The sequence below is a fragment of the Falco rusticolus genome, chromosome 18 (assembly GCF_015220075.1).
Source record: "Falco rusticolus isolate bFalRus1 chromosome 18, bFalRus1.pri, whole genome shotgun sequence".
Classification (NCBI taxonomy): Eukaryota; Metazoa; Chordata; class Aves; order Falconiformes; family Falconidae; genus Falco; species Falco rusticolus.
Window position 1 is genome coordinate 2,112,006 of NC_051204.1, and position 13,089 is coordinate 2,125,094.

At 51.0% G+C, this 13,089-nt stretch overlaps 1 protein-coding gene across 1 annotated transcript in view; it reads left to right on the forward strand.

The window, feature by feature from the left end:
- Positions 1 to 13,089, forward strand: part of LOC119158896 (acid-sensing ion channel 2-like) — a 101,743-nt gene that overhangs the window by 73,341 nt on the left and 15,313 nt on the right. Inside the window, exon 3 of the mRNA XM_037411331.1 lies at positions 7,698 to 7,825. Within this exon, the coding sequence (XP_037267228.1) occupies positions 7,698 to 7,825 (128 nt within the window). The remainder of the gene's footprint in view (positions 1 to 7,697; positions 7,826 to 13,089) is intronic.

A 13,089-nucleotide genomic window follows, 5' to 3' on the forward strand; every position in this document is an offset into this window, starting at 1 on the left:
TCTGATCCTATCGTAGCTGCTCGTGGAGATGAAGGAGTTGCCTTGGCTCAGTGGAGGGGAGCTGCACCACCTTGGACGTGACTCATCCTGCTGTAGACATCTCCCTGGGGTGGGATGAATCACTCCGGAGCTGCCTGCCTCCTTCCTTTGGTGACAGAAACCTGAAAATAGATGTTAAGTGTCCCGAGCTGAGCCCAGGGCTTGCCCGGAGCTGGCGTTGGTGCTGCCGGCAGCGGTGAGCCCTCCAGCAGCAGCGGGGACCCCGGCAGCATCACTGCAGCACCCACGAACCCCGGCAGGGACTGTGGCAAGGAGATCCCCTTGGAGAGAAGAGACAGCATTCCTTGGGGCGCTCAAAAGGTTGCAAAGGGGAACGGCTTGGGAGGTGATGTCCTGCCTTTTGGCCTCCCAGCAGAGAGGGGACAAGGCTGAGGGACCTGGCCGGGCTGGGTGGGCTCCATCAGCCCTCTGTGTAGGACTATAACCTGTAGATTACAGGACTTCCCATCCTGTCGCCCCCACCCTAAATGCAATATCCCCCTCCTGGAAAGCAGTTAGTGAGGTTTTCCCCTCTTCTACAACAGGGACTGTTTCTCCAGCCACTTTGGGGACATTTTTGTTTTCTCCAGCATCAACTTATCCCTGTTCCCTTGGGCCAGCGCTGGCCCTACCACACACTCAGGAGCAGCCAGACCCCTCCAAAGCTTAGCCAGATGGATGAGACCACGACGGGCTCCCCACTGCCCTGGCCACACTCATGCAGTAGCTTCTGTACGTTTATTTTGTCCCTCTTAAATGCAGGCGAGCAGCCAGGCTGGGTTCAGCGATGCTCCTGCCACCTGCATCCTGCTCTCAGTCCTGCCACATCCCAGCAGGATGCGCAGTATTTTTCCCAGCCGGTGGTAGGCATCTCATTGTCATCTGGGGGGAATTTCATAGTCCCTGATTGCTTTCAAAACAGCAGTCAAAGCACAGCCCGCAACAGCAAAATACACAGGACAAATTTCAAGCAACTGGTTTTTAGTGGGGAAAGTTGCGTCGGCTCGGCTGCCTGTCACACGAACGCGTTCAAACCTCCCCGAACCCTGCTGCAAATACTTATTTCAGCTTCACTTAATCCTGTTACCAAGCAACTTTAAGCGAAGCAAAACACACTTCCACAGAAATGAGAGCACGCACATGGGAGAAAAACTGGTTTCACTGGTGTGAAACTGGTTTCTTATGATTCCATGTGTTTTTGTAGCAGGCTTGCAGGTCCTGTTTTCTTACAGTTAATGTTTCCATGACAATTTGGGTGGGTTTTTTTCATCTATAATTTTTTGTCTAGGAAAAACGTGAACGTTAGGCATTTATTTAAGATTTCTGCACAGATACAGTCTGGTTGAAGCGGCAGTTGAACCTCCCCGAGTCTGGGACCACAGGTCACGTCCTCTGGGTCGCTGTGGGTCCTGGGTGCCCCACTAGTGTGCTGAGCCCAACGTGCTCAGGAGGTGCTGACCTGCGGGCACAGACCCCAGCGGGTAACGTGAGGACACACAGACGGGTCCCATGTGCTGCTGAGCTGGAAGAGGGATGCAAGAGGGATGCAGGGGGTTGAGGGGGTTACTCAGCTGGTGGGAGCCGGGACGTGGCCATGCTGTTTTGCACACCCAGAGCAACTCGGGGTGCTCAGCCCCGGTGGCCAATACGGGAGGTGGAGGAGCGTTTACTCTGATGCACATCATTTCCATGGCAGTACAGAGCGAAGGATGCCATAAAAACTAGAGATGAACCTTGATGTCTCACAGCATCTTCTGGGCATGTCTGTGCTGCCACGGCCACCCCCCTGCTCCTGGGGAGCCTTCCTCCCCGAGGGAGACAAGAGACCATGGTCTCGACATACCCGTCACCGATGCCATGCAGCCAGCACAGGGATGAACATCTGGGCATCCTTCCAGATGTTGCGCTTGGTGCTGCCCGTACCCCTTGAGGATGCTGTCCCCATGAGATGGTCCCTGCCTTTGCACCGCAGTGATACGCTGCGATGTCGAACCGTGCTTTGCAGAATGTAGAAGAGCCACCAGTGGCTCTTCCAGCCCAGCGAGTTAAGCAGCAGCATCGCTCCCATTTTACAGACAGGGAAACTGAGGCAAAGGATGAGAAGAGTGGGGAGAACCCAAACCTTCCAGCTCTGTGCTTACTTCTTGACGGCACAGGAGAAGGCTTATTACTCAAAATAAACCTTCAGGCCGCCTTCGAATAGAGTCAGAATGTGAACCAGCTGAGAAAATACCGTCTCCTTTTCTCAGATGGAGGTGTGTGGGATGTTCTCTGTGGGCAGGAGTATCTCCCGGGGAGCTGCCGCCAGAGCTGGCAGGTGACAGCTCCAGCTAGAAACGACCCGTGGCTCAGCCTGTATCTTCAATTCCCAATAAATTAGTGCCAAGCACAGCTTCAGATGTTAATTGCCAGAGAAAAGTGGATCAGTTAGGACATAATAAGGCAGGGGGAGAAGGGTAGCTCCGTGCCTTTGGCAGCATTTCTTATTTTAATTGCAGCTTCTTGCATATTCACAGGGATGAACTTTGTAGCCCGCGCCCGAGCGTACAGTCAGATGGAGCTTTATTAAGATTTTTCGAGCGATGCTCTGAGCAGAAAGCCCCAACCAAGGAAAGCCAACACCAGAAATAGAAAGCTGTCTAATCTGCACCACAGAATATTCTGCAGCCAGCTTGAAGCACATGCTAAATTAATCCCCAATTTAATTAATGCTACGCTAATCCTTCAGTGAAAAGAGCAGCTCAGGATTTGTTTGGAAACACTGTCCTGTGTACAATAATGTATGTTAATGTATTTTAAAATGTAGTCATTAAGGAATTTTTGCTCTGTTCCCAACCTGGGATGCACTAAGAAAGGAATTTACAGGCATTGTCCTCTGAAAAGTGGGATCGGAGGGTGAACGAAGGTCTATGCTTGGGCTTCCCAACGTCACAAATCTAGTTTAAAAACCTCAAGGTAGAACCAAACCCCAAGTCACTGGAATTTATTTTTTAAAGGTTTTCTGGCATCTGAACCAGTGAAAGGGGTTTGGGCGTTATTTTCTGCCCCGTTGATGAGTGATTACGGGAAACAGGCTTAACGAGATAGCAGCCACCGGCTGGCAGCTCCTGCCTCCAGGAGGTGCGGCCAGAAGCAGCCATTCAGAATGATGCAAAAACTGCAAAAAATGGGCAAAACCACAGCTGGGATGTGTCTGTGGTGGTTTGCACTCCTGGTTGCACCTCTCGCTCTTGGGTGACAGACGGGGTTTGCTGCCGAGCCTCTCCGGGTTTGCTCTGCCCAGGGATGCGCCTTGTAGCCAGCTAAATGCACCCAAACCCGGGAAGTCCTGTGGCTCTGGGTCCACGAGACGTTCCTTTTCTTTACGCTTGCAGCACGAATAATTTTATTAAATAAATTCAATAATTAAAATGTTTAACCTGCGCTAATGCTTCTCAGCCCCAGCACGGAGCTGGGAAAAGTTTAAGACGCAGCTGAGGACTGGTCCAGCCATATTCCATCAAAGGGTTTTGTAGCCAGGCTTTCAGTTTTTCTGAAAACAGCTATTTTGTAGCAAATGAATTTTTAGGAGAAGTGACAGTTTTTCAAAGCCAATTTCATGTTGATGGTTTCATCCTCGCATGTGTTTCTTCCTGGAAAAACAATGAATGCTGCCTGGCTTTTGGCAGCTTTTCTGAAAAAAAAAAAAAAAAAAATTGCTGTTTATTTTGCTCTTGTTATTATTGGTGATGAAAATTAATAACTGTGTGTTTTAAAACCAAGGTTTCTTCTGTGGCACAGAAAATGCCTTCCTCTCCCCGTCCGTGATTACAGCTGGCTACCTGCCAGGATTTTCTATCTAAAATCACAAACCCTGTTGCTTTTAAGCCTCTTACGGATAATTGCAGGCTATATCTCGTTTGCTTGATATGGATGTACAGGGGGTTACCTGCAGATGGACCCGGGCACAGCACCTGGTTGTGGAAAATACATGGAATTAAAGTCAGAGCTGAACAGACCCGGGGCAGGAGCAGAAATGGGCAGAATAATTTCGGATGGAAAATGTTTCAACAAAACAGCTCCCGTTGCCCAACAAGTTAGACTAAATAGAAGCCTTCTCCTCCAACTTGTCAGGTAATTACTGAAGGAAGCATATGGTATCTCCTCTGAAGTGCTGGAAGGGGATCAACACCAGGCAAAGTGATGGAGCCGGGTGGGATCGGTAGGAGTGGGCGTCATGTGGGAATAGCAGGATTGGGATTGAAATTGGAGGAGTTGGTGGGTGCTCGGGAGAGGGTTTGAACCCGTTCTAGCGTGCGTTTGCCCATGGGGCTTGGGCACCTGGGTGCTGAATTGGCTGCAGAGCCCAGGGCTGCATCCCAGATGAGGTCAGATGGGGACACTCAGCGTTGCCAGAGGTTTTGGGGAAAGCTGACTTGACCCTCAGCACTGGAGGGTTGACACTGGGGAGGTGCTGGCAGGCAGGAGACTCTCAAATGGGACCCCCACAGGTGGGCAAATGCAGGGCTTGAGCAGACAACGAGGGAGCTCGGACATGCCAACATCCACTGGACAGCTCTTGGAGTGAGAGGAGCCCAGTTACAGCTGGCCAAGGCAAAAAAAAATACTATTTGTGGTACAGTGGGTCCCAGTAATAGGGTTGTGTTCTTGCAGTAGCCCTCATCATGGCAAGGTGGTGGGGAGCGATTCGAGTCGTGGTCACTGGGTCTGGATCAGAAGTGGAGGCCAAGAGCAAGGATGGGTGATGTCTGTCTCACTCTGGGAGGCTTCGGTGTAGGCAAAAGCCAAAATAAACTCAGACTCTCTGTGCCAGCATCCTACTGGCATGGGATTCAGAGGAGATGCACTCAAGCTCTGCAGCCACCGCATGCCACCCCATGTAATAGCGATGCCTCATGCCCTAAGTCTTGACATTATTCACTTACCAAAACCACTTTTGCCACAGAGAGACAAAAACAACTAATTACCTTGCATGGAGCATTGCAGAGCCAGTGCACAGGCCAGTGAGCGTGGGCACTGGAAGCATCAGTCAATGCAAGTGTGTGTCCCACAGGCCGTGCAGATCAGTACATCTCTGACTGCATGAAAGCCCAGCTCCAACCAAGTGCATGGAGAGCTTGCTGCCACCCCAGAATTTCACAGTATGCACAGCCTGCAGAGGTAACTTTTAATAAATCCTATTTACCTTCAAATTGTTTTCCTGTGCCTTAGATTGAAAAGCTGGGCTTTAAAACGCTAAGTGTTAATAGCCTGCTCCAGCAGCTCGCTGTGCAAAGGCTGCTGAGGTCAAACATGCACGATGCGGCGATGCTGCAGGTGGGCGCATTGCTGCAGGTAGGCACGGTGCTGCAGGTAGGTGCGTTGCTGCAAGTAGGCATGTTGCTGCAGGTAGGCACGATGCTGCAGCTAGGTGCATTGTTGCAGGTAGGCATGTTGCTGCAGGTAGGCACGATGTTGCAGGTAGGTGCGATGCTGCAGGTGGGCGCGATGCAGCAGGTGGGCACAGTTTCAGATAAGCATGAAGCTTCAGATGGATGCATTGCTGCAGGTAGGCACGGTGCTGCAGGTAGGCATGTTGCTGCAGGTAGGTGCATTGTTGCAGGTAGGCATGTTGCTGCAGGTAGGCACGATGCTGCAGCTAGGTGCATTGTTGCAGGTAGGCATGTTGCTGCAGGTAGGCACGATGTTGCAGGTAGGTGCGATGCTGCAGGTGGGCGCGATGCAGCAGGTGGGCACAGTTTCAGATAAGCATGAAGCTTCAGATGGATGCATTGCTGCAGGTAGGCACGATGCTGCAGGTAGGCATGTTGCTGCAGGTAAGCACGATGCTGCAGGTAGGCGCGATGCTGCAGGTAGGTGTGATGCTGCAGGTGCAGAGCGTGACATTCTGCGTAGCCAACACGTAAAGCAGCCTCGCTGTCAGAGTGGGGCTTTGTAAATGTTCCCAAAAGCTGGATGAAATGTGTGGTTTGGTTTCTGTCGGCAAGGAGGGTTTGTTTGCTTGGTAGGGAACGAAGGTGACAGCAGCGCGTCTGGCATGGGGTCTCCGGGGGTCTCTGGTCCAACCTTCTTGGACCAACACTTGATGGATTCGGTCCTGGCTTTGCCGAGCAGAGCGTTAAAGCTTTGGAGTAAAGGAGGTGGCTCTGAGTGCTGCCTGCCCGGTCCATGAGCCCACTCCCACCCTTGCAGCCTCTGGCTTTGTTTGCCTGGGGAGCTGCTGGGTGAGCAGAGTCCTCTTGGGAGAGGGAGGCTGATCCCTTTGCTGCCCGATGGAGTCAGCAGAGTTGCATCCTCTTAAGTGATGGGTTCCTGAGCTCTGTAAACCTCATGTCATCCACTATCACTGTATTCCGTCCTTGTCCTTCTCCTCTGCCCGTGTCATCTCGTGGCCTGCTGCTGCCCCTCTTTGTGCAGCCCCTCGTGTAACACCTCTGCGGCTGGGGTTCCTTGGTGCTGGGTTTCTACCAGTGCTTCGGATGGAATTCAGTGCTGTTAACATTGGAAAAGTGTAATAAAATAGTAGAGAAATACCAAGGAATAGTAAGAAAAGAATGGCTCAGCTTTAAAGAGAAGGTTTTTTCAATGTGGATGTGGCATTGCTGGCTACAGGCATGGATTCATATTAGTGGGTAACTCAGGGTTTAGGATAAATTATGCATAATTAGCAACTGCCATTGCAAATCAGCCCCCCCACCCCTTCATCCCCATATGCTCCCTCTGGTTTGTTGGGACCTGAGACCACAGCAGCAGTACTAAAGAGAGAAAGGTTACACACCCCAGCTGCCTGAAGATGCTTGTGTGATAAGAGGAGCCCAAAGTGCTTGTATATCACACTTCGGACTGATTTGCATCCCATTAATTCCGCTTCAGGAAGTCTCTTTTGGGTTGGTTTTAGCTGCTCGTGGAAGAGGGGGACTGACCTCGAGTTACAGCACAGATTTGGGATGTGGAAACCTCACATACCTGTAACTCGGTGATGTGTCTGAGCCCATGAGCTGCAAATGCCTTTGCCCAGCTTGGAGCAGCTTCAGCTGCCCAAACCCATGAGCTTCTTTGGATCTAAACCACTTTTTTTGTTCTTGAATTACTGCATTATCTCCCAGGTGACCTCAGGCTGTGTCAGAAATAAGGCAGAGGAGGCAGAGTGCCCCAGTGCTTTCACCATTGGAGACCTTTTAAATAGTAGGAGCATCGCTTTTTGAGGGAAGGAGGAGTTTGTTTATTTGTTTCATTAATACGGGAATGCATTCTGTAACGAAATACCAGCTAGAAAGTAGATGTCACCTCCTGGTTTCTCAAGCTGGGAGGTACAGACCTCGCTGGAGAAGTCCTGAATCTCTGTGTTGCAGGGAGGGTGAGCCCCTGGAGCAGGCAGCGGTGTAAGGGACCAGGAGCCCGGAGATGCTCGTGGTCCTGATGGGCAGCAGTGGCAGTTTGGGCTGTGCTCTCCTCATGGCAAACGCTGATGCTGTGTTTCCTTCCTCAACGCCCAGAACTCTGATCATCCAGGCGGAGCATTCCCAACTGTTTATCTCCTGCTTTTGGGCAGCACAGATTTACCAGAGACAATTTTCCACAGAGGGGCAAGCATGCCCATGCCAGTGGACATCATCCCACCCACCACAGCCTGCTAACCTCCCCCCTTCTTCTTCCAGAGGAGACAACGTTCGAGGCTGGAGTCAAAGTCCAGATCCACAGCCAGTCCGAGCCACCCTTCGTCCAGGAGCTGGGGTTTGGGGTGGCTCCTGGATTCCAGACCTTTGTGGCCACCCAAGAGCAAAGGGTAAGTCCTAAATTTCATTTACACACCAAGATCCCTCCAGTGGGTCCGTGTGAGAGGTTGCTCCTATTTACTGATGCCCCTCGAGAGGCATCTTCACCGTTAACAGCTATTTTTTGTGCATTGCTTCTAACTGGTTGGGATGAGGGCAGCTTTTTCAGCATTGCTTCCCGTGCATTGCCCACAGTCCTCGTAATTTTGGCCACAGAAGGGGCTTCAGCACTGGTAATCTCCCTGCCTTGCTCTTCCACGGTTGTGGTTCAGCTGTGGCAGTCACTGAGTGTGTTGGGTACCTTCCAGCCCGCCGAGAAAGGATGCTTTTTGCCAGAAGGCTCTCACACTCCAAGGATATAAAAAGAGACAAGAGGAGAGTGTTTCATTATGTAGAGCAGCGGGAATCCTTTCAGGTAACGCAGAGGTAGTGGTGTTATTTATTATAAACTGTGGGATGCTCATGGCTCATGATGCATCACCCTCCCTGAGTCCCAACAGTGGCACGTCATCGCAGTGTGGATGGATGCGATGTGACGTAGCGTCATTAGATCTACATCCTGATTAGGCGTACGGAAAGGCAGCCAGCGGAATAATTTTTTTCCCCCAGCTTGGCCCTGGCACTTTCATTCCTAGCTCTCCTGCCTCATTGCCTCTCTCATTTTCCTCCCTGCTCTGGCATCCACCCTCAAATGAGACATAAATCAAGCTGAGGAAAGCGAACACAAGCTGTTGGACGGTTTGCTCTGATTAAACCTCTGTGGAGATCAGAGCCACAGTCGTTACACTTCAGCTTAGAGCAACACGAGGAATTCACCACCAAATGTATCGTTAAGACATCTCTCCACAGCCACTGGGTACCAAACTACACCTGAAGATGCTGCATTTCAGCAGGCCTGGATGCAGATCTTTTCTCCTTCATTATGGCACGCTTGTGCGTAACTATCTAGAAGATAACGAACGGTGTGGGCTCCCGGTGGGCGAGCGCCAGGTGGAAGCTTCTCAATTAAAGCAGAGAAATGTTTTGCTGTCGTCAGTTTGTATCTTGTGGGAAGTCCAGTGGGCTGGAGAAAATGAGCAGCTTCATTAGCACACAGGGCTCTTGTTCGGAGCGTAACACCTTAGTAATGGCAAAGGCAAAGGGCTTTTTGGGGGCTGAGGCAGCAGCTGCTGAAGTCCAAAGCAGAAACAGGCTTGAAAAGCCATCGTGGGCGTTTTTCACACCCGTTCCCTTGACACAAGCCATTCCACGCATCCACATGCATCCCCACCTCACTCCGCAGCTGCTTTCTGCCGCCCCAGGGGACCCAGCACCATTCTGCATTGCTTACGTGGGGTGTACTGCAAGGTAAAGAATCTGGAAGGATGGAAAATTGATTAATTAGCACCAGAACCATTGGTAGTAATTACCAGGTATTGAATGCCTTATCCATCGCCTCATGTGTCTTGGTCATCTCATGCAGCAGCCTGGGGCTCTCCAGCACGCGTGCGCCTTTGGGCGAAGCCCTCTCCACTTCGCTCAGCAGGAAAGAGCAGGATTTTTGTTCAGCAAATTATCAGCGGGGAAAAATACCTCGACAGAATCCGCACCCACTTAGCGAGGCCACATTTGCTCCGGGGAAAAGCTGTCGGCGGAGGTGCCGAGGGTGCCCACCCAGGAGGGCAGCACCAGCCCCTCGCGTGGTGCTTTGCGTGCCCCGTTCTGCAGGCGGTGCTGTGCGTGCCATCGCGTTGGGCGCTGCAGCCACCTGGTGCTGCAAGAGTTTGGCAACACCTCCTCAAATCAGCCTCACCTGGCAGCGCTGGCGGTAATTGGAAAGATTTGTCTTCCTTAAACGTCCCAGCTTCAGGAAGATTCGGGAGCGTGGCTGGGAGCTGGAGCCTGCAGCGAGGATCTCAAGGACTTTAAAGATAGAAATAGTGTAAATGCTGGAGACAATTTGGAGGCAGGTGCTGTAAATCTTCCCCATCCCATTGCCAGTGTTAACTATTTCTATGATTTCTATTACATTATATATCTATTTCTAAGTATCTCTATTATAACTATTATTTCTAGTAAAAAACCCGGTTTCCTATCAGGAAGACAGCCAGCTGAGAGGGAGGGGAAGGAAACCTATCCCTCTGGAAATCCCTGCTCCCAAGCAGGGAAGATGTAGATGGTGACAAGGAAAACAGATGTGGGGGGAATCTCAGCTCGAGCGTGTCCCTCTTCTGCAGGGTTTGCCAGCCTTTCAGTGCTGGGAGAGGGAAGGGCATGTTTCTGCTGGGGGCCAGGGGCTCTGTCACCAGTTTGAAATGACACTGCGGGCTGCAGAGCCTTTACCCAGGCGATGTGCTGCCTGCCTGGAACGGCATTCAGCTCCCTGGGCGGTGCAGCCTACCCCAGTCCCTCCTCTCCACAAAGTCATTTTTTTAACCTAATTACAACCATTTACAGCATACACGTGCTACTGCCTCCTCTAATTACCCTGCAGGGACTGGCTGGGCATCACCCACCTTCTGAAGCCCTGAATGCACATCTTTCATTCAGACCCCTGATTTAATCATTGGTTTTTTTTTTTGTTTTTTTTTTTTTTTTTATATTAAACCTCTACATCTGAGGCAGGCACGTGCTGCTTCTTCAGTAAGCCAGAGGAAAAGATGGAAAAGCCCATGAACATCACCCGGAGGGCTGAGTCCGGCCAGTTACAGGGTCCTAAACCATATATTTTACGCCATGAAAGATAAGTGAAATGATCCTCCAGCTGGAGAGAAATAGAAATAAAGATAAAGAGAAGGTCGTTTCACATCTCCTGGCTCGGAGCAGCTGCTGTGGTAGTTATAAGCACTTTTCCCAGCAATAAAAACAATAGGTGCGGAATTGGGCAGCCCTGCCTTGGTGCAACGGTGGGAGCCGTCTTTGAGACGGGCTTTGGGGTGGAGGGGATTTCTTTGTGACGGGATTAGAGGCTCATGGCTTGCTTTCTGGCTTTGTTACTCTTCCCTGTGTCCATGCTCAAATCTGTCCCTTCGTCCCCTGTCCCAGTCTGGAAATAAGAGTATTTACTGGGCTTTGCTCACTGCTTCCCTGCCTTTCCAGGTATGCAGCTGCTTAGCGCACGTGAGGACTTGCATCTTGGTGCTGGGGTGATAAATCCTGGATCTTTATACCAAGAGCTTTCCAAAAGCCCCTTGTCGAAAGTAAACTCTAACTCCATGATGGTGCGTGATCTCATTAAATCTCCCTTTTAAATTAGCTGTCAGTCTAAAAAAAGGAACGAAATCAGCTTTTCTTCTCCTTCTGCAGTAGCTGAGCCCTCTGATTCCTGCAGAGTGATGCTTTTAAGATACGTTTACTAGTCTGGGAACTGCTTCATTAATGCAGCGACAATCTCGTGCTGGTTTGCACTAGTGGCGTGGTAAAAGGGACGTTGCACGCGGATCAGCTGCACGTGCTGAGTCAGCAAAAGCAATCCTGCAAAGGCAATGCCAGCAGGAGGTTTCCTCCATAAAACATGGGGTTTGGTTATATAGGCCAAGCTGTTTCTTCGCTGTGGACTCGAGGCTGAAGGGAGATGCTTTCTCCCCGAAATCTCAGGCTGAAGCAATCTCCTGAAGTTGAGGAGGAGCCAGGACGGAGCTCCCTAAAGCGACTCAGGAGGTGGCGCAGCAGAAGGCAACGCATGATGGACGGTTGCAATTAAAACAAGAGTGTCTTGATGGAGCGCAGTGGAAAGCCTCCTCTCTGGCTTAGTTTCCGTACGCCGTGGCAGTGGCTGTGTCTGAATGCAACGTGAGAGGAGCTGGAGTGGTTTACATGGACGTGCGAGGCCATAGCTGCTGTTTTCTGGGGGTTTCACAGCGTTTTACACGGGGAGAGCTGGCTGCGGTCCCCATTGCGCCTTGCAGCGAGAGATGCTCTGGTCTCCAGTCGCACAGGGGAGCGGTTTCCATGGCAATTGCTGAGTCTAATGAATAAGGTTTGTTTTCTCATGAATGGGCAAAGCCCTGAGCTGTGCAGGAGCTGGCTCGGGGCACGCCATGCCGTCACCCTCCAAACAGGTCCCAAGGGAGGGCAGGACCACCCTGAGTAGGGCAGTGCCTTTCAGCTCCCGCTGCTCCTGACTTTGGAGGGAGCCACCTCAATTTTTCCCTTTTCCTGGCTATTCTGGGTGAGCCTGGTGCTATAACAAGCCTCTCTGGACCTTGTGTTGTCCACAGCCCTGGGGAGGCTGCAACGTCCACCCATACCCCTGCACTGGACCACAGCACCAAGGCATGGGTGGGCACACTGGAATTATATTTCAGAGGGCTGATCCCCTGGAAAAAAGATAAATTCCTCCTGGCTCTGCATCCCCTTTTCCCAGCTGGGTTTTACAGCATCGTCGCTGCATCTCAGCAGCATCACCCGAGCCTCTCCCATAAATGATGCGATCAGATAATTTTACTTCCCCAGCTCGGCTGCTCCCTGCTATGCCATCGGCACAGCACGTTAGAGAGGATGAAAAGCGCACTAAAAATGGCAATTTCTGCAAACTTGGCAATAAAAATTTAAGAGGCTTCAATTAAGCAACAGGTTTGAAGATGGAGCAGTATTGTTTAATAGGACTCTAGTGTGCCTTGGAGACTCATCCCCTCGTAATGTTTGCATGGGACAGAGAGCATCAGCTACCAACAACTGCAGTATCAAAAGTGTAATTACAGAGGCAGGAGAACAGGACTTGGGGTCTGGCAGTGACTGCTCTGAACCCCCTATTTCCAGACAGGCTGTAGGCAGTGGCATTTGAAAATCAGGAGCAATTAAATAGCATTTCCCATGTTTCCTAACCCTCGCTCAGAGCATCTTCTCCTACCTACAGTCTTACACCTCCTCCTGGAAAAACATTCACTCTCTGATTCCTTTTTGTTTCCCTCAGTCCCACACACTCTCCCAGTCAATTTCCTCCAGCATGTCATCAGACTCTGAATTAATTCAACAACGAGAAGCAAAACCCGCAAGCGGTGGTGGCCAGCCACAGAGGAAACTTCATTGCACAGGAGCGATTCAGAGCAGGAGATGTAAGAAAACGATCGCATGGCTGGTTTTGCAGGGCAGCAGAGTGGTTCTGCTTAGAAAACAGCATTAGGAGTGAATCAGCCTGTTCGTAAAAGGATATAAAAGAAAATGGCTTTGGAGGCAAGCGATAGAAATGAGTCAGGGCCAGGAACGGTGCGTCTGAACGGGCAGGGATTGGAAAGGGCTCGCTTAGGAAGGAGGTCAGAAAGAGAAAACATCAGGGATGGCGGTGAAGTAATGG